The sequence below is a fragment of the Centroberyx gerrardi genome, chromosome 15 (genome assembly GCF_048128805.1).
Source record: "Centroberyx gerrardi isolate f3 chromosome 15, fCenGer3.hap1.cur.20231027, whole genome shotgun sequence".
Classification (NCBI taxonomy): Eukaryota; Metazoa; Chordata; class Actinopteri; order Beryciformes; family Berycidae; genus Centroberyx; species Centroberyx gerrardi.
Window position 1 is genome coordinate 8,224,331 of NC_136011.1, and position 23,571 is coordinate 8,247,901.

At 43.8% G+C, this 23,571-nt stretch overlaps 2 protein-coding genes across 2 annotated transcripts; both read right to left on the reverse strand.

Annotated features, from left to right (window-relative positions):
• Positions 1–1,061: 1,061 nt before the first annotated feature.
• On the reverse strand, positions 1,062–16,712 carry mypn (myopalladin). Its single transcript, XM_071913230.2, has 21 exons — positions 16,353–16,712; positions 15,583–16,253; positions 12,044–12,219; positions 11,896–11,947; positions 11,397–11,766; positions 11,132–11,206; positions 10,889–11,030; positions 9,954–9,977; positions 9,393–9,509; positions 8,468–9,290; positions 6,428–7,609; positions 6,198–6,342; positions 5,278–5,355; positions 3,951–4,172; positions 3,705–3,854; positions 3,532–3,611; positions 2,535–2,661; positions 2,238–2,445; positions 1,920–2,085; positions 1,687–1,820; positions 1,062–1,580 (listed from the first exon to the last, which is right to left on the reverse strand). The coding sequence occupies exons 1-21, from the start codon at positions 16,710–16,712 to the stop codon at positions 1,402–1,404; spliced, it is 5,481 nt and encodes a 1,826-aa protein (XP_071769331.2). The 3' UTR covers positions 1,062–1,401.
• Positions 16,713–18,835: 2,123 nt separating this feature from the next.
• On the reverse strand, positions 18,836–22,982 carry cacul1 (CDK2 associated cullin domain 1). Its single transcript, XM_071913301.2, has 8 exons — positions 22,562–22,982; positions 22,152–22,278; positions 21,757–21,859; positions 21,556–21,651; positions 21,262–21,364; positions 20,890–20,979; positions 20,571–20,709; positions 18,836–20,308 (listed from the first exon to the last, which is right to left on the reverse strand). Exons 1-8 carry the CDS (start codon positions 22,869–22,871, stop codon positions 20,269–20,271), a joined length of 1,008 nt encoding a protein of 335 aa, XP_071769402.1. The 5' UTR covers positions 22,872–22,982; the 3' UTR covers positions 18,836–20,268.
• Positions 22,983–23,571: the final 589 nt, after the last annotated feature.

Genomic DNA, 23,571 nt, shown 5'->3' on the forward strand with positions numbered 1-23,571 from the left:
AAACCTAAGATTAAAATTTTTTTTTCCAGTTTTTCTGTTTTGCTCCAATACAAAGCAAAGAAATAAACATGTGGACACCAAAATATTTGGTCTTTTAACTTATTTGTAAAAGAAAATGAGAGTTATTTGAAATAATTGCAAGGGTGCCTATATTTTTGGCCACAACTGTATGTATCAAAGTTCTATAATAACCTCTGTAGTATATATTTCAGCTGCTGGTGTGATTTGCTAAAGTGTCCAATGTCTTTGCTTAACCAATAGCCTGTCTTACACAAAATTAAAACTCAAGAGTAAAGTTTTTAGTCGATTCTGACTCACTCAATGGACATTACATCCTGCATTATTGATGCAATCGAGTAGGTGAATCTTTGTCAAGTTACCCATCTCCATATAGCAGAATTAGCAACACAATCAAATCATCTAAAAACACAAATCTGTGAAGTGAACTTAATGATCGTGTTTCAACTGCAAACATGAGTGAGACGCTGGGTTTGTTTACAACATTCTACTAATAGCAGTTATCCATTTATATGACAAAGCAGACACAGCGCCTTTGTTTAGTTATACAATATTGCATCTTCATCAGCCACTGGCATGCATGCGCAAGAAAAACATGGTGCAAAAATGTGAAACATTTACAAATGCTGGGCTTCTCAAGAAATAATTGTTCAGTTAAACATAAAAGAAATCCCACCTTGATGGAACCATTTAAACAAACTGATCTAAATGGCAAAAATCAAACATCCATCAATCTACTTTATTATTTTTTTGATTATGAATAAACAATAACTTATAAATCCTTTCATATAAACTTTAAAAGAAACTAGCGTTACCAGCACAGGTACTGTATATGCGCTTTGCAATAAAAGTAAATGGTACAAGTACCACTTTGAGAGTATAACTAAGGATTAAGAACAGATGTTGAAGTAAATGAAACATGAAATGAAATATTTCATCAACATTCAGCAACAACCTCGTAGCTAAATGTGATGTAGCAAAAAAAAAACTATGAATCATTCAAACCTGTCAGAGAACAATATTCAACTCCACTGGTGGCTCATGAACTAAGACTTTGCAAATCTGTCAGTTTTCTTGTATGTGAACAACACTCTTCAAATGACACAAGTGAATAGGAATGGTGACTAACCCGCCATCACTTCCGATAGCTTTGCCATCTAGTAGGTGAGACAATAACTCTCTGCCGTTCTATTTTGACTGTATCACTTCAAATGCATCACACAAATCACATGACAATCTGCTCAGATGATAATCCCGGGTGGTCTTCCTTCTCCTAGCCCCACTAGTAGATCAAACCCCAGGCAGGCGAGAGAACGTGCCGGGAGGCCTCCGCTTTGGAGAGGCCCCCCGTGCTGCCGCTGTTAGAGGACAGCATGGAGGCACTCACAGCTCCTCGCTCTCCAGCGTGGCCTCGGGAGGGGAGCTGGAGAAGAGGATGGGGCTGTTCTCTGACGTGGGGAAAGCGGACTTGATGTCCAGCCCCTGGCCCGTCAGCGCTGCGTAGCGGCTGCCCGTACGCGGGGCCTTCTTCATGGGCGTAGGGATGCTCTGATGCCACTGCGCTGCAGATGAAGTGGACAGCTACGATTACTATGCAGAGCGTAATGATGAACATTTTGCATAGCGTCTAATCAAGCTGATAGCGACAAGAGATGGCAGGATTTGTACCGTAGATGTCTAGCCTGCAAGTGCACGATATAATTCCGGCCTCGTTTTTAGCCGACACGGTGTACCAGCCGGCATCCTCTTTCTTGGTTGGCTGGATAAGGAGACACACATATCCAGTGGCATCCTGGTGCATGCTGAAATCAATAGACAATAGAGATTTAATTCCAACATGACTTACAAGTTTCGAGGTCTGCAATGTGCGTTTGCTCATACAGCAGAGGAAGACTACTAACCTGATTCTGTCCTTAGTTTTAGGAATGGTGTCATTGTCTTTCTTCCAGAAGATGACTGGCGGGGGCATGCCCACCACCCGACACTCCAGCCGGACAGGGGTTCCCTCGGGGATACCTGTGTTCTGCAGCTTCTCCACAAACTGGGGAGGCTGCTTCATCTCTTTCTCTAAAGCGGACAAGACTTACATTACTCGACCTCCCAAAACAGCACTGGACATCACCGCTATGCTGTTAAACTGAATTGTGTGTGACTAATCATCTAAAAGCAAAAGATTCATGGATAACTGTAGTTATACAAAAATATGATCCAGTACTTACCCACAACTTTCAGTTCTAGACAGAAGGAGCTCTGCCCTGCTTTGTTGCTTGCAATGCAGGTATAGGTGCCAGCGTCATTCTGCGTCAGAGGGTCAATGACCAGGGAATGGACGCCGTTCTCCCGCACCAACATCTTGTGGTACAGGTCTGGATAGATTGGCCTCCCATTGACCAGCCACATCAACTCTGGGTTAGGTAGGCCACTCACCTGGAAAACAGAAAGGCTGATATAAACAGCACTAACCCCACAATACTCCAGAGTTCATGTTTCATCAAAACCACTGTCCTGCTGCCTACCTTACAGTCTAGTCTGCACAGTCTTCCCTCATGAGCGAGCATGTCCCCTGGAGCCTGGAGGAAGTGAGGTCGAAAGAAGCGCTCCTGGGTTTGCTCGCCCTCCACTTCCTGTATGCGGGCTCGCACCCTGTACACACGGAAGGTGAGCAGAGCATGTTACGAGAGACAGACACTCATCTTGACGTTCACACATATCTGTCTCCGTCTTTGGTGCATGTTAGCTTTTCCTTGTGGATATACTCTAGGTACAAAAATATATAATAATTCAGTTGTACTGGTGACTCAGAGAAGAGAATTACAAATGAAGAAGAAAGTCAAAGGCATATTCTGCACACTGCCAAAAACTAGCTGGACAAAAATCGAGCTCTATTAGAGCACTGATGATAGTGGTTAGCTGAAACAAGGGTATGTCTCATATGAGTTTTTACAGGCCAATACTGACGGCAATATGTTTGGATTGAAACTGTCATAGCTGCTACTTTCTGCTGATATTCTTCAATTTACAATTTTTCTGCCCCCCCCAAAAAAATCCCAAATAATTACAATCATTCAGTGTTTCCTCCAGAATTGTATTCTTGTCAGGGTGGAAAAACAGCATTTTAACCATGGGACACTAACACACTACATTGAAACCCAAGATTATAACAATAATAATAAAAAGAAAACATGCATGCATACTTATGTAGAATCATATTGTGCATCCTATCAGAGTTTGACGACATTCACTGACCGATTCTTAATAACAACCAATATTGGCCCAATATATTGGCAAACTCCTATATCTGTCTCACCCTAGCTGACGATGTAGATAGAAAAAGATAGTGTGTAGATACATCAGCAGTGTGTAGATAGATGTAGGGAAATAATAATGTAGATTGTAGATCTAGATTCAACCTGCAATTATCCTGCGCCTAGAGCTGCATACATGCTGGATCCCCAGCTGGACAGGGATTCTTCTTACCTCTGCAGATCACACTGCACACTCAGTCCTGCTCACCTCTGAGAGTGAATAGGTGTCAGTCGGTTTCGGGGAGGACCCGTTTGGACTACCAAATGACCCGAGCAGCTGATTCGTCCCTGGCGGGAATCGAATAGCAAACAGCAAATCAGATTTAGCGACTGGGGAGGAGGCGTTGACGACTGAGTAGGAAGAGGAGTGTGAAGTATTACCTGGGGATTAGCTGCCATGATGGTGTAGTTGCCATCGTCGTCATTGGTAGTGGACTCGATGTGTAAGGCGCAGGTCCCGTCCCCCTCTCTTATCTTCTTGTAATGGTCGTTCTTCCTCAAGATCTGCTTGCCATCTTTGAACCAGTAAACCTGAGGAGAGACACAGGCATGAATAATAAAATGTGAATGATGAATGTGAAACATTCTGTCATGTATACAGACCCGGCACAGACGTTGCCCTCTCACCTTTGGAATAGGGATTCCTACTACTTTACATGAGAATGTGACAGGCACGCCCTCCATGGCTCTGAAGTTCTTCAGCCTCTTGTCAAATATGGGTGCGATGCATTTTCCCGTGGGGATTTCATCATGCTGCACCTCATCATCTGACTCCTCCACTGGCGTGCGCTCCAGACGGAATTCAATCTCACTCATCAGCCTCTGCTCAAAGTTGGAGACTCTGTATTCCTAAAAAAGGAAGAGCACTATATAAAAGTAATCGCCAGGCTCGGCTTCACATTACGAGGTGCACCATCTGTCTTTGTGCCTACAGCAATCCTCCCTAAAAATCTGATAAAGAGGAATGGGTGCGTGGCTATCATAACATGCATACATCGTACATGGAAGCTTATCATACTGAGATAAGTAACAAATGCTCTGGGTGTGTTCTGCAATAATCAGAAACAGTCTTGAGGACATGTACATCTATTTACCATTTAGCAACAGTGGTATTCCTTTAAAGCAACAATCTATAACTTATATCTTGAAATCAAAAGGTACAGATTGTGTCTTTAAACCACTGGATGGTAATGATCATGCAGTGGCATTCGGCTGACAGTATCACTCCCAGTTGGTATAAATTTGGCTCATCCTAACAAAGAAAATACAAAAAAGGCTGAGGGTAAAACAGAGAACAGAGAGGAGGTTGATCTTAGCTGTAGAGCTTAACTCACAAACATTTCATTTCCAACCATTTAATTACTAGTTTCAATCCTATCTATTTTTAACTGATTCATAATAAGAACCTGCGAACGCCAGTGGACCGTTGGTAGCTTGTTTTCCGAAGAACATTAATTACTGGCTAGCAGAAAGACAGAAATAGCTGGAGACTATAAAAGTGTGAAATGTAAGGACAATATGGTGCTTGATGAGATGAGTTTTATCAGAAAAGTCTATCAAATGAGCACACTGTCATACTGGCTTGTTGAGAAACTCTCTAACAATGAAATTAAACCAAGGAAAAAGGGCTGCAAGCTTCAGTAGGGGAAATGTGAAATCAGTTAATTGTATACTCTGGAGGATTAGCTGGAACAAACAATACCTCATGTTATCAGTCATTACATTTCATAAGCAGAACTTAATTAACCAACTTTGACTCCGCAATATGTTTTCAGATTATTCATGCATGTGATATATTAGTTTACAGAAGCTTGAATGCTTGATTAGAGATATTAATTAACCATGGTAATTAGATAAGTATATAAGAGTATCCAAAGTACTAAATATGGGCCTGGAACGTTATAACCCATACAGCCTCGAGCAAAGCAATGCTTGGGACGGAAGATCCTTGTACCTCATCATAGTTAAAGACAGTAGCAGGAATGTTTGGTCCAAGGGGTCTGCTCGCTGTTTTCCCCTCATTATTCAGCTTCTATGAGAGGATAGGGATGGATGATGAACACCAACACGGACACACACACACACACACACAAATACTGATGGATGAACAAACACACAAGCGGACTCACACATTACCACAGATCAGCAATAATGTGTGATTCATAAGCATGTTATTACATGGACACACACGATGATGAATGAATATGGTAAATGAATGATTTGGAAAAGGAATGATGGCTGATGCTCTGTTAATCTCACTCTTAGATGAAGAGAGCTCCTCATTGCCTCTGAGTCTTGGATAATAATCTGTGGGACTTTGCCACAATTTGACGATTCCTTTAATATCTGTTGAGGAACATTTACCGCAAACCAAATACATGTGTAGAAAGCTGGAGGCAAGCGAGAATGCAGCGCAGTCACTGGTTGCTGCTTAACTTGTGCTTTTTTATACTAAAAACTGGATTGGTTAGTTGAAAATTTGAGGTCAACTTACTGACATCAACAAACTGATCATTCATTTAGTTGCATATTCAGACGTTAGTCTAATATCTACTGAGCAGGAATGTAGTGGAGGCTAAACCCAACTTACTCACCTTTTCAGGCTGAGATACATTTTTATGATGTGAAATTTAGAGAATAGGCTACTTCATAGTAAGTAGTACCAAACATGTAGGTTATAGGTTAAAGAAAAAAAAATCATACATTGTTTTTCTGAAAATATTTTTGTTTATGTTGGCGGTTGCTTGCCTTATGATGACCACTGAGCGGAGGTCATAGTTTGCCCACCTCTTTATTCACCACTACATCACTGCTGCTGAGCCAGTAAAAAAGGAGAAATCAATCAGAACTGCAGAGTTGGAGACTAGCTAGTACCTGTTGATGTCCATAGTGTGTAGTATCATCCTTAAACCGAAGCTTTTTCTCAATGTCATGGAGGAGATTTTCTTTGCTCTCACGAATGTCTTCAGCTGATGACAGACGTGACTTGGGTAACTTCTTCAGGATGCCGTGAGGTGGCCTGAACCAACAGTGGGAAAAGAAAGACCATGAGAGCGTGACTGTTCACCTATCCTATGCACTGTAAACCTCCAGAAAGGACTTACCCGCTTGGAGCGCCCCTGGGCAGGCCCATGGCGTTGGTGGGTTGTGTGGTGGGCAGGGACGGCAGGACGGAGCTGAGGAACGCCACTGGGTTTTGAATGGGGCTGGGGGTGGAGCTGCTGGAGGTGGGAGAGGAGGCCTGGGGAGGTGACTGGGCTCGTACGGCAAACACCGAGTTCAGGAATGGAGCTGACACCAGGGTCGGGGAGGATACGATGAACGGAGGGCTGGTGGGAGACTTGAGCACCCGTGTGGGGAAGATCCTGGGTGGCGGGGAAAATGGGGGGAGAGTAGGGGAGCTGGCTGCGGAGGAGTTGAGCTCAGCGGCCAGCTCGTGGAGCAGCGGGACCGGGGACTCTGTCGGGGAAGGACTCCTGACCGGCGAGAGGGTCTGGGCGGCTATGAACTCCTTGGGCCTGGCGTAGTTGAAGCTCTGGGAGGTGGGGGCCAGGTTCATCAGGGAGGCGTGCGTGGTTCTCAGCAGGGGAGCGGGAGACATAATCTGCTGTAAGGCTGGGGTGGTGCTGAGGGAGGAGTTTGTGGGGAGCGTACTAAATTGAGGTGCGGGAGGAAAGGTAAACTGGGGTGAGGGCATGGTTCTAGCAAGAGCTGCAGGGGACAGGTTTAGGTGGGAAGCATGGATGGTGTTCATCTGGGTTACAGGCGCCATGCTGAGAAGGGAGGCAGGAGCGGTGTTCAGCTGTGGGACGGGTGGAGGGGAGGTCACCGGTGGGACCGACTTGAACCAAGGTGTAGATGGGAGGGAGCTCAAAGGAGGAGCAGAGGAAGTGCTCAGTTGAGGTGAGGAGGTCGTATTTAGTAGGGGTGCTGGAGCCGAGCTCAGTAAGGGTGCAGGGGGGGCGGTGGTCAGTGGAGGCACAGGGTTGGGGGTCTGCTGGGGCATCGCGGTGTTAGGGTAGGGCTGGAAAGGCGGTGGCTGGGGTTCACGGTGCATTCTGGGTGACCAGACCAGAACCTCAGGGGAGGTCTGGACCTGGGGCTGGATCTGGGACTGGTGCTGGATCTGGGGCTGTATTTGGGGCTGGGACTGAATTTGGGGCTGGGGCTGGGGCTGGGGTTGGAAATGGCTTTGGGTCTGGATCGGAATTTGGGTCTGGGGTTCAGTCTCCTGCTGCTGCTCCATGAGAACTTGATTGTGTAGCAGCTGGAGCTGTGCTGGGTCCCTGATAATCAGTAAGAAACAAAGAAATAAAAAAACCCAAGGATTAACTACCAAAAAATTATGCATGGAGCATTTTCAAAGGTCTCCATGCAGTCTGCACATAAATTACAGCAAGTCCGTGCTAACCCTAACCCAGAAGGAATGAGCCGAAGTCAGAATGAAGAACAGTCTGCCCTTTTATGGGCTACCAACAAGTAGCTTCCAAACAAAACACTGTGCAAGCTCAGTACACTTTCAGCTTAAACTCTACATGGGATGTTCTCTTATGTTTGCCTTATGTTTGTTTCCTATAAATTCAATCATGCTAAGAGGTAGAGGACAACTTGTCATCTTTATACTTGTGTTTTATACCATATGATGCCATATAAACAACTTATCATTAAACAACACATCATCAAACAAGATTTCACTTACAGTATATCTGAAATATGAACAAAGATTTAGCACAAAGGCATAGAAGTGAACTTACAAATAGAAAATGCCATCCTTTGTTTTGGAAAGCTGGAAGGTCCACATGTTTAAGTCCAGATGCCTTCATTTGTGAAATGCGAACATGATTACAGCAGCTAGTCAAGCCTTATGAGGAGGACCCTCCCACCTCCTCTGCTTCTCTAAACACAGCCCATCAAATTGATAAGGGCAAAATAAGAATATTTAGATAACCAGTAGGACAAAATCTACATAGTCCAGGGCCCATGATGTTTTTTTTCTCATACATTAATGCTATAGATAATTTTTGTGCCAGTCTTATGTTAGTTTCAGTCTGTGACCATAGTTGTAGAATTACTGAGACTCTACATCTGCATTTCTCTAATGACCAATATTTGGTTTGTACATAATTTCTATTTGCTATACTCACAGTTTGGGTTTAGCCAGTACTGGTGGTGGTTCTTTACTGGCTAATGCCTGATTTGCATCTTCATAAGACTGACTGGATGCGTCACTTTGTTCATCCTCCTCATCCTCGGGCAGTTTGAAGTGCACGCGGAGGCCGACTCTGGAGCTGGAGCGTGGGTCTTTGTGGTTCACCAGGACCCCTGACTTTAGGCAGGAGTTAGCGGGGGGATCAGGGAGGGGCACCACAGTGGGGGTCTCATTCTGGTGGTTTGGGGTCCCCTTAACTTTAGTGCTTGCGGCAGTGGCAAAGTCAGGCAACGTCGGCAAAGGTCTGGACACTTCCTGCTCCGTCTTGAGGCAGGAGTTCAGAGGCTCAGCCACAGATGAACCAGAGAAGGGTTTTAGATATGATGGCACCTCTCTGCTGCTCTGTGGTTCTGGGCGTGCTCCGCTGGATCCAGGCAGGTCCTGGTGGTGGGTAGTCAAGTAGAGAGGGTCTAGACGGGGGGTGCTGGTGCTGTGAGAGCCCAGGTGGGGGCTGGTTAGGCTCAAGGGATCCAGGCTGGGTAGACTGGTGCTGATGGGGTCTGGACGCAGCATGCTGGAGCTGTGGGGGTCCAGACGGAGGGTGCTGGTATTCAAGGGGTCCAGGCGTAAGGTGCTAGAGATGAGCGGGTCTAGGCGAATGGTGCTGGAGTGGGGCTTGATGCTGTTGGTCACAGTAATCTCTGGTTGAGACTTTACAGTGGGAGCTGCGAGATCTGACGGGGAAGGTTCTTGGATTTGGCTGGGCTCCAGCCTTAAACTGCTTAGTGGCTTCACATGGTTGCCGTTGTTGCCACTGCCTAACACGAATCAGAGAGATGGACATAATTTAAATGTACTGTACAGCCATATGAATGTGTTAACTGTTCATCTTTCTTTTTGTAATGTAACAGAAATGTTACCTTTGACCCTTAGTGCAGCGATACTGGACACAGTTCCATACTTGTTGCTTGCTGTACAAGTAAACATCCCAGAATCCTCAGGGAAGACCTCAGCAATGACCAAAGTGCATATTTCCTCTAGAGGCAAATGCAAAAAAAGGTGATCATCACTTGATAAAGTTGGTTTGATATAACTGCATCATATTATCTTTTAAGAGAGGAATCTCAATACAAGGAGGGAAAGTTAAGGACTTGTTTTTCAGTTCAAAGGCTCAAGACTGCAGCAGTGAAGTTCCTTCCTATCACTGGGGGGTGGGGGTCGATCTGAAGCTAAGGCAGGTTTAAATGATCTGTGGCCATGGTAGTTCGTCACAGGATGAGAGACTACCTTATATGGTCCAGAGTCAGGGAAAAGCAGCTCTGGCTTATGTTCAGAAGAAGAGCAGAAGCCTCAGCCAGGGACTATAAACACTTCATCAGTAATATGTACACACTGCTCCATCGTATGCAGCAGGGCAGCTGCTTTAGGAGGGTTAACCCTTATGTTTTTGACAGACTGTGAGGAGTTAATACAATATCTACCTGATTCAGCTGGGGATCTGGGCTCTGGAAAGAAAAAAAATAGGGTCAAAATTGTGATGAAGCAGATTTAACTGTAATAACTGGAGGTGTAACTCGATAATGATTAGCAATTCAGTATTTTAAAACTGGCTGAGAATGAGTATTGAGTATTACACAATCATTGGATTATAGTGTGTTTTTGGGCAAGAATTTGTCTCATAGTTTCTGAATTTCCTGTGTACCCCTATTGACAAAATTATTAATTTAATGGTTCAAACTTCAGAGTCACTGGACTCTAAATAAGAGGAGCTAAAATTTGTATTAAACCAACTTAAATACTTAGAGAGTAATGCTTATCTAAAAATGTTTGATATGCTTAACCATTTTGTTTTATATGATACCACTTTTACCACACTATTTAAACTTCAGAGATTTATGCATGGTAAATCCATTATATCAATATCATTTTTTTGTTTTGTTTTTTTATTTGTGTTTTTATGTGTGTGTTTTTTTGTAAAACCTGTCTGCAAACTTGAATTGAATTAAATGTAATTGAATTTAATTGAATTAATGGGCAACTCAACTGCTAAAATCTGCTTTAATACCATTTCTTTTTAAAATACTGAACTTGCTCCTTATTCACTGCAATAGCATAAAGTTTGAGGTGGAACTTCCATTTTTATTTTTTATTTGAAATGAACATTTTGAGAGTTTGCTTTTACACAAATTCATATTCTTTTGACACAACATGGCATGTAAAAATGTGTCTGCAACATTAATTTAACTTTTTATCTTATCTCTTTAACTTTTTTTCCCCAACAGAAGCAAAGGCACATAGTATAGCCTTTTCTTGCTTTCCAATATATTATACATAAATCTAATTTGTATTTCCATTATGACTGTGTCATTAACGGCATATTCACTCCAGCACACTCTAGGCCAGTTGCAGAACCTACTCTTCTGTAGGATCCTGAAATCAGGCGAGTTGTCTATGAGAGTTCCCTCTCTGTACCAGTCCACTTTAGGCGAGGGCGCCCCTTTCACACGGCACTCTAGCACCACCAGCTGGCCTTCCAACGCTAGGAGGTCCTGCAGGCTCTGGTGGGACAAAATAGGTTGCATGTTAAATCAATAAACCAGTTAATACACAAATACACAGTTCAAATGAACCTATTTATTGTAGCATAGAGATGGTGTACCTTTGTGAATACAGGGGCAGCCATGATAGGTCGCCCGTCCAACCCTTGAAGATAGCTGTGATTGGAGGTTTGACTCTGAAGAAAACAAACACAGGGAACTTGTTGAACAAAAGTACAACGTTATTGTACAAAAAATGTATTGTCAAAAACAAAGGATATCTTTCAGATATTTTACCTCGGGTTGGGCTGTTTGTGTTGGAGCCACCTGGACAGAGAGTGCAGAGGAAACCACTGAGTTCAATGGCAGTGACGTAGCTGTCTGTACCGGTTGTGGTACGGGTGTGACAGGGACGGGTGTTGACACCTCCTGGGCTTCTGTAAGTTCTGTATCTCCTGGCAAAGTAGGAAACACCTGGACAGGTAACGGTGTTGTCTCCTCCGGGGCAGGGTGCGGTGTAGATACCACAGGTGCTTCAGCAGAGAGCTCTGGGGCTGGAAGCACAGTGGCTGATGTCTGGACAGGCGGAGGAGGTGCCGGAGCTGCTTGCTTAGGTGGCTGAGAGTAAAGCTCTTGTTCTGGTTCCTCAGTGGCTGCTGCAGGTTGGGGTGACAGGGAGTCTTCTGCTTCTACAGAGACTCCCGGGTTGGTTGCTGGAGGTAAAGATGGGGTTGGCGTCGTTGGTTTCCTCTGCAGCCTTTGAAAATCACAGAAAGATGGAGAGTCTCACTTAGCATTACAATTAGAACATTACAAATACTTAAAATGCAGTGCAATCAAATTTTTGGAAATGGGTGTCGATAATGACAATATTCCAGGAACTCACTGGGCTACATGTTCAAAGTGCTGTTCTGCCTCAGAGTCCGAAGAGGAGGCACCTGTAAGACAGAGCAAATAAGCATACACAGTCCAGCACTAACAAGTGATTACATGACCTTGTAAAAAGGCTTCATGGTATAAAGTATAGGAATCACCTTCGATGTAGATCTCAGCAGACGTGGAGTCTGTGCCATAGAAATTGGATGCAAAGCAGGAGTAGCGTCCCGTATCTTCCTCGAATGCCTCGGCGATGATCAGAGAGTGCAGCTCACCGTCGGTGATGATCTGAATGTCAGGACTGTTTTCCAACTCCTTCCCCTCACAAAACCACCTGGAATTAACCACATATTGCAAACTGCTTAGTACTGTTCAGGGCAATTTACCAGCTCCAGTGCTTCAATTTAGATTCTCGTTCTAAAATGTCTTTCCCCCCCCCAATAATTCCCAGTGTTTTATAAAAGCACATTTCATTATGTGGAGTAAATCTTTTTTGTGTTACATTTGTACATGCCATTGGCTTTCCTAAATAGAATCAGACAATGTTTAATTCATTTTCTGAATAAAATGCAGAGAAATTAGTAAAAGAGAATTATGCTAATTCATTCATTGAGCTTTTGTAGAGCTTCTGATGCATCAAATCAATGGGAACCAAAAATCAGTACCATGCTTATAGGTATTGTTTCAAACCCCACTCCTTCTCCTCAGTTTCATCATTATACAGTTTACTACTAGTAACCTTATGACACTGTCACTATGAAGCTGGGTACATTTAGTGCCTTTGCAGTTTCCTAATGGTGCTCCTGGCATCATGCCATTCAGTGGAGCTATATGTAGGCCAAGAGTTAAAAGTTTTGATGAGCAAGACCTATCCCTTTCCCTGTAAAACAAGAAGCCATACTAACCTAGTTTATGGGTCGTTGCCATGCAGTGTTGATGTTATGAAGATGAGGAACACAACAGACTGGATCTAAAGGCACCTAAGGAGTCCAGCCATTCTCTGTGAAAATTAATGGCAGGTGTATGCACTTCATTGTCAAATCTGTGTTTTGGCTAAAAGATGATATACGACTGCAACATTACAGGTTTGATTTCAGCCCACAACCTACTGTGCCATACTGTATATCACACCCTGTCTCCAGCATTCTACTCTATAGTGTATATGACTATGTCTATTAATGATTAAAAAAAAAGACAGATAATAGATAATATAAAAATAGATGATAAATAATGGGGGGGGGAAAAATCTAGCTGGCTCTTATTTCTTTACCTGCCATTTCTCTCACTCGTGAATAGTCCAGACACAGGAATATTTACATCTAGTGTATGGGAGATGTTGCTTTGACTACAAAAACTATTTATTTGTTATAAAGCCACAATAGTAACCCTCCCACTTTCCCTGATCTGACTAGTGACATGCAGCAGCCTCTGTCTAAGTAAATAAAGTTAGGCTAAGTCTATTTTGAGTGGATGAGGCCATGATGCTTTATTAAATACACCCAATAAACAAGCAGGAATGAGTTGATGTGCAACTCTCTGGCCAGAGTTCACCATACATCCATAAATGTCATCCAGTGCTTTCACCAAGCTCATGGATCATCAATCAAAGACGTTTTCAAATGAACTTGTAGACAGCTTCCCCTTATAGATATAACATGCAGTACTGTAGACTATGGCGTCTCAATAGTGTTTAGAACAGCAAGTTACACCAAAAACAAACCTAAAAAAAACAAAAAAAAAACATACATCTATTCAGGCCACTTCTCTCATGTGTCAACTAGGCTGTTCTCTGAAGAGGAATTTACTCAAGCCCTGGTGTTAAAAGATTTCATCTGGTATCTTAACTTCCAATGAAACCACTAAGCCACGCTGAAGATATGTGCCCGATACATGGATGCAATATAGGCGACATTACTGGAATGTCCTGTCTGTGTTCTGTCTGTGGCAAGTATGTCATTTCTAATGAGTAAGGGTCTAATTTGAAAGCATGAGTAGTAGAGGAGCTGGCTGGTCCGTGAGGCAAAGACCCTGCTCACTGCACCTGTCGGGGCTATTTTCCCTCCGGAGTTCAGCAACAGAGAGGAGATTCCCCGTGGAGCCTGGGAGCTCTGGCTGGTCGACCCAATCACATACGCACAATGCTAAACATAGACTTAGAATACGTACAATGGTATTCCCTGACGCGCCAGAGACTCTGAACCACAGCAAACGGATAAATAAATATTAACCTGACAACCCTATTTGGTCTATTTCAAGTCGCACACAGCGGCTACATAGACAGCATAAACAATCACAATCATCACACCAAAGTGAATGAACAGTGCTATACGTTAACAAAATACATTGAAAAGAGCCAGGCTTGGACACAGTGTTAAGAAACATCAACTTATTGAAGTACAAACCAACTAAACAGGACACAAGTCTCATGAGTTGTACATCTGAGAGACTGAGAACACCAAACGATGAAGCCATATCAAAAAATATCCACCCAGCAATGACGGTATAAAATGTCTTACCAAATTCTACTGCATGTTCATGTTTCTGTCAACAGCTCAGTCAGTTCCATTATCAGACGCAACTACAGCGCTCAGTGCCAGTCCATTCTAAAAATGGCCGAGAGCTACATTCTCCCCGGTCAAGAATATGTTCGTGGCTCAACAATGTTCAGTAGGACCAACAAGTCCATGCCCCCTATAGTCTCACCCCACAACGTCAGTTCAATTATTGTCCTGTAAGGGAAATTTGGTGTGCAGCCAGGGTTTAATAAATACATTACAAAGCCAGCTCGTAATATACTGTAAGACAAGCATGAATAGTTAGTTGGTAAGGTTTGTCTGATCAAGTTTCAAAGGGTTCATTCATTCTGCTTTCCTCCCAAACCAAAAGGCAAAGGTAACTGAATGCATCGTCTGCTGTAAATTCTTATAATTTCACACATTTTGACTGTAGACAATCAATAATGAGGATGGCAACCTAAGCACTGATAAGATCCTATTGGTATTCTTGTTATGTATCATAGAGACATAGACAGATACTGTGATGATCAAATGTTCCAGACATAACCTCTAACACTGATGAACACACACACACACACACACACACACTCACACCATTCAGTGTCAGCTGTTGGCTATCATCACTTGTCACCTCTGTCTTGATCTCTCAGGGGGAAAAAAACGCATTATTCATCTTAACTTACACCTCTCAAAGCACTTTGTCATCATTGAGTATCACTTGAGGCCTACAGACTCGATTCAACCAAAATCAGAAGTGGATATTTTCTATGTCAGGGAACCTTAGCAACATTAATATCACGACACCATCCTCTGTCCTGACAGCTTACCCTCATCTCTTGTCCTTGTATCATATTCCCTCAACAACCAGGTAATCCAAATTGAGCCAGATTGTTCAATCCACTACAAAACCTCCGGTCGGATGCTGACTGACCACACTATCTCGCAGCACACTGGACTTCCAGCCTGTTCAAGTGTTAGATTTCCAATGAGACAAATTTAGAAGAATTTTGAAAGAGACTGGAAGTGAAAAGACTCCTGTGGACTGAGCGCTGAGCTAAAACCAGCTAGCTACAGTGCTTAGCAACAATCAGGCTGGAAATCGACCCATCAATGTTTTGTACGCACCAAAAAGGAATTGCCAGTGTTAAAACAGTCAGGTTGACCGTTTGGGTTTGCCTTACCGCACTTCAGGCACAGGGAGTCCTCTTACAATGCAGTCCAACTGGACCTTGCTGCCCTCCGGGACCTCCCTACTTTTCAGTTTCTGGATGAAACTAGGAGGCTCGCAGACAGGATCCGCTGGGTAGGGAGTCTCTGTCAGAGCAGAGCTTTCAGCCTCCTCCACCTCCTGGGAGGCAGGGTCGTACTGCTGCTCCTCAGTAGTCCTGCAGTCCTCAAACTCCTCGTCGCCGGTCCCTGAGTCCAGCTGCACTTCCGGCTGGTAGCCAACAGCGGGGCTGGACCTCTCCGTCTCCGACTCCATGGGCAGGACGGGTCGCTCCCTCTCTTCTGGGCCGAGGGGATAAACTGTCCCATCGTTTTGGCTCTTGTTCTGGCTCCTACTTCTGTGTGCTTTGCATGTTCTCGGCCGTACCCTTTTGGAGCTGTTGGCCTTGAAGAGGGAGGAGAGCTCCTCGATGAAGTCCGCTGCCTTGTTGAGGAACTCCTTCTTGGACTGGGTCTCTACGCCGTACGGGGCGTGCCTCCCTGACTTATTGAAGTCATTGAAGCCCTCGCTGGAGGGTCTGTTGTTCTTTGTCATGTTGTCCTGCTGCGTGGAGGCTTTGTGCGTCTTTCTGTCCGCTGAGAATGTTGTGTGTGTTGGTGGCAGTTCTTTGATTTCAGGGGCCGGCTGGGTACAGGACGTGGTGGAGGGGACCGCAAAGGGGGCAGCAAAAGGAGCAGCAGAGGGGGTGGCGGAGGAAGCAGAGGGGGGTGTGGAGGGAGCGACGGAGAAGGTGGCTGAGGGGATGTCGGAGGGGGCCGCAGAGAGGGTGGCTGAGGGTGCGACTGGGGCCTTGACCTCTGCCCTCTCCTCACGGGGCTCGTGTCCAATGGCCTGGCGGGCCAGGTTGACACTCTTATCCAGCTCCTCTTGGCTGAGGAAGGCCGACAGGTCGGGTAATTGGGGCTCATCGTGGCCCACAGAGTCCTCAGCCTTGCCTTTGAGAGGCCCGTAGACCAGGCGGCGCGAGGAGGAAGAGTCAGAGCGGCTCATCTCACTGTGGCGCTGCTGGGCTCTGGCCTCTGCCAGGTAGCTCTCTCTTAACAGCTGAGACAGCGATGGTGGCTGGTCAATGTTCTCTTGCATGCTGTGGAAATAATGACAAAGAACTGATTCATTCAATTATATTCAAATATTTGTAAAGGAAAATACCCATTCTTAATCATTCCTCAATTCCATAATCATTTAACGACTTATTAAACATGTCAGTCATTTGAGCACATGAGCGTAACACAGAGGCCAATAGAATAAATGAAAAGCAAAGATCTTTTGGGTTTATTTCCAAAACAGTGTTTTCTTCCCTGTATATATTGCATAATTGATAAATCAAACATTGCCTTAAACATGGTGTTGACTCAGTAATGCACAGTCAGTTACAAGTCTATGTCCACACTGATTTCAGAAATAAATACACACCAACATGCACTCAATATACAGCACACAATAATGTCATACATTAAAGTTAAAAGAAGTTAAATATTACTTTTGACACAAAGGTATAACGTTGAATAAAGACGATGACTGCAGTTAAAAGCAGGAAATATAAGTTAAAAATAGCTTTGCATTTTAGCCTAATTTCAACTCTGTGGTAGCCTCGACAGGATATCAGGTTCATGCCCCGACACTGGATCTCGAGCTTTACTCTTCCCTGTCCATCTCAGACGAATACTTCCATCAAGCTAAGTCTTTGCACAACTTTTTGACACTAGCCGGAGCAGTTATTGAATACAGACATGAGATAGGGTACACATATGCTACTGACACTCAAATCAGCGCAATTAAGAGAGGCAGCGATGCCCTTCCAACAGACCTGTAGCTGCAGCTGTTGTGTACATTAATCCTTTGCAAACAGCCTCCAAGCCCACCAAGTCATATCTAATAATAGCAAGGGGTCAGTTTACATGAAGAAAATCAAGAAAATAGCAGACCCCCACATCATCTGTTGCCTTGTTAACATGACATTGATCAACCACAACAATCATAAATCCAATTACACAGACAGAAATCATTAAGGATCATAAATGGGGCACTGCTCACTGAGATAACGCTGCGTCACAGCCCACAGATGAACAGGCCCTGGCTAAACACAGCATTACACATCCAGGCAGGTGGAGTTAAGTCAATTAAAACAGGAGCATAACATTCACTTTCATCCTAAATTAGAGGCTCATGCTTGCCTGTGGGTCAATGTCAGAGACTTTTCTGAGGCTATACACAGCTTATGTGGTTGATGCCAAATGGCAGTCAACAGGACACTATGAACAACAAGTAAAATGGGGGGGGGAGGTGTGTTTTACCTTCAGGAAAAAATCCAGCTGGCCCCGTGTAGGACTGGCAAATCCTCAGAGTGCACCTGTGCTCAAAGAGGGAGATTCCGGTCTTCCGGTTGCCGCCACCTGGGGAAATCTTGGACACAGACAGCTGCCCAGCCTTCCCGGTTCCTTGCACAGAGTTAACCTTGGAGTTTACAGGGAAAAATATGGAGGCGAGTAGCTAGGGTAACCTGTCAGCAGTAAAAGTAGCAACATTTGTCAGTGCAGTAGTCGCAGGTTATTTTGGGGAGGCCTGGCCCATGTGTCTGGGTGGCGTCCCTGCTCATTGGCCGGGGGGGGCGTGCTGTAAAGGGATTCCTCCTCCAGTGGCCCGTCACAGACCTCCACTCTACAGAATTAGAAGCCCCTTGTTGAGCCTCGGACACACTAATGTTAACACAGCAGATTATCAGCTGTAATCAATTTCAAGGCAATATGTTCTGTGAGCTATACTGCAAAAAAAAGTCCATCTTAAGAGTTTTTGTCTCATTCAGTCTTAAAATTGTTTTCCTTAAGTGAAGAATCAGCCAGTGAGGTTAGATCATTTAACTTCTTTCCAATGCAAATCAACTTGTTTCAAGAATTTTCTTGAATCAAGTTTTATTTTCTTGATGCTCGAGATGTGATCTGCTGTGGCTAGTGATTCCTGAAATTGCATTTGAAACAAGTGGAATTATCTCACCCCACTGTTTTAAGATGGATATTTTTTGCTATTAGATATTATAAATCTGAACGTGTAATATTGTGTGTACAATATTTTACATCTATACTAGTATTTTCCTTTTATTCAACTATATCAGATTCATATGATGATCCCTCATCCCTCATATGATGAGCCTCAGTGGGAAAAAAACACATTTACCGCCCAGTGATACATAATTAATGAAATTAGTTTATTTGAAACAGCCTGTACATAAGACGATGAGAGAACCATTTCCAACACCCACAGAGGGAAACACAAATGACAAAGTGAGCCTGAGCATCTAATTACACTTAAAACAGTGTAAGACTTTGTATCAAATACTTCTATTCAAGTTAGACATTTAACAAAAATGGATCTGTGACAGTAGCTAGTGTATACTGATCACCATGCAAAGACAACAACTATTTACATCATTTATAAGGGCATACATGTTAGGTGTATTTGATATGGAAGTATGCCAGACCTGGGTCAAATAGTATTTGCATAAATATATATATATATATATATATATATATATATATATATATATATATATATGTATATAGGTTCTGATTTAACGTTCATGGAGTAACAGGATTGGCTGGTTTTACAGTATCAGGACAATTCAGGTAAGTTGTCAAACACAGAAAGATATATTTTCAAATACTTTTCTGTCAGAACTTTCTGGCACTCAGTGTAACGTCCTATCCTACACCCAGGGCTACAATAAACCACACACAATATCTGAAATTACTATTTGACTCAAGCCTGGTGGACAAACGGGTGAACCAAAGCTCAAAAATTTAACTGGCTCAGTGACTTGGTACAATAACCGGTACAGCAGCAACACAACACCGTCAGTTGGAATCCCAATGCATTAGAAAACGGGGAAAAAAGCACTGCAAATCCTCTTTGGCATGCCTGGAGAATACAATCTGGTTTACCCACATACTGAAGGCAACATGTTGAAGAAAACAAGAGAATCAAAGTTGAAGTCAGTGACTCTTAGTTCCTCTGTTCATGCATAAGCTTGAATAACTACCCTTATTCTGTAAGCCTATTACTTCCATGATGTGTTGATGCCGTTGGTGCTGAATGAAACCACTGGCTTACGCAGACAATGAGTGAAACGTAGGGACCTGCACTATTAACACATGGACAGTCTTACTAGCAGCAGTGAGGAGTCTTGATTAGCCCAGTTTATCAAAACTACACAGAACAGTCCCAAAAAAGTTAAAAGTTAGGAATGAAATTATCAAGCTATCACTCTTTATGATATCTGGTCAAAAACAAACACCCGAAAGGCACTCGTCAAATGAGGAAAACATGAATAGATCCCTCTGAGCACATACAGTAGCTTCTAACAAATAATGAAGGTGGATGTATCATAATCAAGGAGGGAAGCACCATATTGAAATCACTGTGCTTTTCAGAGCTCTGTGGTTTAAGCAGGAATATCCCATTTCTGCTCAACAACTCCACATCGTATAATCTTTGTTGTTCACAGTGTTTTGTGACCTCGACTTCAGACAGATGGGACCGACACATTGTTAGCATTGTACCTAGTGCAATGAGCCAGTTTCTGATAAAGATGTAGGAGGCACAGTGATAGTTTTGCGACGTTATCTGGCGATGGTGGACCTCGCGATCAGGAGTCATCGCTGGTCCGCTTGCGAGACTGGTCCCCTCTGGAAAACACAGGGACAGTCCATCAGTGACTTCAAGTAAAATGCATATCCAGAGCTTTGTTGAAATGCAATCATATGCATTAAGACCGTTTCTCTCACACACTGCCCCGGCTCCTGCTCAGTGCTGACATATGTGGAAATTGAGCCGTTCTGATCTTGCATTACTAATCTGAGCTGCTCCATCCGCAGCTGTGAAACATAAACTAGCAACCTATGGCTGTGGATGGTAGCCATCTGAGAACGAGAGCCTCAGAAAACTCACCGTGAGAAACCGTTCATGGAGAGCTCCATCTGTAGTTTCTGGTCATGAGCGGCGTAGTCGGACAGCTGAGACTCCACAGCAGGGGGGTTGATTTGGGGAATAAATCCAGAGAAGAGGTCTGGGGCTAACTGGGCCCACGCTGAAAGAGGAAACCAACAGCCTTTTCTTAACAATGAATTAGATTAACAGGCGTAGTGCATTTTGTTTGGTGTCGTGAAGGCAACTAGGTGTAGTAGCAGCAGTAGAAAGCACTCACATGACATTATCACAGCAAAAGGCATAATAATAGCAGCAGAACAGGTAAAAAGATATGGCTTACCTGGCCGGAGACTATAGAGGCCTTTCACCACATTGGCCATGGTTGATGGTTGGACTTGAAAAGGCATGGAATGGGCTTTGATGAGAAGAGCTGGAAAAGACAAATAAGTGTTATAGGTGTCATACTGCCAAAGACTATAGCGAGTTCCCTTCCCCGTCTTGAACCACAAGCAGCAGCGCTACACATTGAGACAAAATTGCACCTTTGATTTGGGCAAAGGATGGAATTTCTACCAGAGGAGTGAGGTTAGGTGACGGTTACATGTTCACAATTAACAAGGTCAGAGGAGTAGTTTTAGACTTCATGAACATGTCATTAATAATTCTAAACATGACAGCTAAACAAGTCAAGAAGGTGAAGCACTATACTCACGCATCAGTGTGCTCACGTGTTTTTCTGCGACATGATCAGCAAACAACTTCATCAGATCCTCTCTTAGGTCTCTGTTAAGCTTTGTCTCGATGTAGAACTTGTTCTGAAAACATTAAATGCGAAAAAAAGATGGAGTGTGAGTGATACCCAAGCACATGAGGGTGATACTCAAGCACATGCTTGGGTATGGTGGTTATATCCACCATGTTGTAAATGTCATTGGCAAGGTCTTGGTTCCATGTGGACTATTTGTAAACAGAAATTGAACAAAATACTTATCAAGAAGATGCATACCATGTACATAAATACAGGAACTATACATTGAAGAGAAGCTGTGTATTGGGTCAGCGCAAGGTTAAAGTTCTCAATGAAGTTGTCAGGTGGGCTGGTCTGGAGAGAAAAAAATAAAGGCATTAGTCAATGTATTCGTGTATTTGGCACAATGTATATATGCATTTCCTCATTTTGTATTTGCTGGTGCCAGCTCTTCCTTACTTGTAGATGGGAGGAGACCTGTTGCAGATGAGTTGTTATTTTCAATATCAAATCGTTGTAGAGCAGCTCAGAGTGTTGCTGACAAACACACTTGTAGATGTAACTAGGGTAAACAAAGTAAATGAGAAGCTCAGACCAGTCACATCACATAGAGAACTCTATTGCTTAATGCTAAAAGATGAATACCAACAATTATCAGTGACACACAAGGCAACTCTGACTGGCAACCCTGGTACCCCAAGAGTTGGCTCAGCACTTTAATCACATAGAAAAAGGTTTTAAATTTGTCTGTGTTTTGCCTGTTTTGGAAATTTTGCCCATCCAAATGGCCCCAAAAAATGCTCTGGTAACATCACAGGGAGCTCTTTAACCTCCCTTCACCTGAACTGTCTTACCCGTATATCTGTGCATAAGAAATGGAGATGTGGTCCGTGGGCTTCTGAATGAGCAGGAGATCAATTGCGTTCTCCAGGTTTGGCCAGTGATTTTTCCGGTAGTCTTCTACAGCCATTGCATTCAAAACTAAAGACAAAGAGAAGAGGAATCATCTCGATATACTAAGCACTTGATACTTAACAAAGCCATAACAAGGCCTGTGGTTTCCAGCCATCGGCCTGACAGACCAAGACTCTTGGTTTCTTGCCAAGAGCAGGAGAAGCATCAATCTGTAGTACACAGTAACGTTAATGCTATCGGAGCAGGCCAGCTAGTACTACACACGCAGCTGAGGGGCTACAGGAATTAGCCGGACAGGCTAACGGCTGAACTGCTGACCACTTAGCTTGCCGGCTTCGAGGAAACTTACGAAACTTTGAAGCAGAGTTGAGGGTGAATTTCCCCCCAACCGAGGCTGACGGTGCCGAGCTGTCAGTCTCGCTGACTTCGCTGCTCTCACTGCTCGAGTCTGAGTCCGTGAACTTTGACCCGCCGGACCGCAGCTTTCCCCGACCACCCGGTTCTCCTCCCGGCACCGGCGAGCAGAGCAGAGGCTGGGGAACCGTCGTTACATCTGACAGTTGGCTTCTCAGATACGTGTGGACATTGCCGCTGCTCGCACAATAGTTGTGATTGTGGTCGTCGTTTATGTCAAAACTGCCTTCTTCCATACCCGCCATGCTCACAAGCGTTCGTGTGTCCAGAAGCCTAGCGTTACTAGATAGTCATTTCACATTAGAATTTAGGCTAAAAAGAGAAACTGTCAAGCGTCTTCGGTGGTGTCCATCTCGGTTTGCTGTTGTGGTTAGCTGAAATTTTACGACACGTCGCATCGCCGGACTGCTGAGGAAACAGGGCGATGTAGTTCCAAGAAGACCCCAAGCTTCATCAAGGTATCTGAAATCATATTCCAGTCTGGAAACCCTTGTCCGCTAGAACTGTATTAAAGCAGAATATCAATGAGCAGTCAGCTAGCAGGATAGATAGATAGATAGATAGATAGATAGCTAATGCAGACTGCAGCTAAATTATGTAGGAACCTTTATGAATAGTTTACGGACAACCGACATCATACTACGCATGCGCAAAAGTGAACGCCTGCTGGACAATTTTTTTTCACAAATGTGAGGGGTGTTTGGGTCTAGGTCTCACAACGCTCTCGGTGCTAACCCTCTTGTTGAATCTATAAATGTCGCACTATATTGCTGTGTAAAACTAACTTTCCACAGAATAAAACGTAATAGACCAAATGTGACGCTCAACCAAGAGCAAAGAGCAGTAGTAGTGTGCCTACTGGGAAGACGGAGGTAGGTGGAAAACCTCTCACTTCGCTTATACACTCTCTGGTAGTTCATGCGGCAGGATCAACTCATAGGCACC

Bases quoted from the DNA above. Each gene is read 5' to 3' on its own strand.
- mypn (XM_071913230.2), bottom strand. From the start codon at position 16,712: ATGCAAGAGAACATTGACCAGCCACCATCGCTGTCTCAGCTGTTAAGA. The intron at 6,343-6,427 runs GTAAGTCCTTTC...CTGTTGGTTCAG, and splicing joins CCCAGGGGCGCTCCAAGCGG to GCCACCTCACGGCATCCTGA. The intron at 1,821-1,919 runs GTTAGTAGTCTT...TATTGATTTCAG, and splicing joins AAAACTAAGGACAGAATCAG to CATGCACCAGGATGCCACTG.
- cacul1 (XM_071913301.2), bottom strand. From the start codon at position 22,871: ATGGCGGGTATGGAAGAAGGCAGTTTTGACATAAACGACGACCACAAT. The intron at 20,980-21,261 runs GTGAGTATAGTG...TGTCTTTTCCAG, and splicing joins ACACGTGAGCACACTGATGC to CTCTTCTCATCAAAGCCCAT. The intron at 20,309-20,570 runs GTGAGTTTTCTG...TGTGTTTTCCAG, and splicing joins TCCATGAACGGTTTCTCACG to AGGGGACCAGTCTCGCAAGC.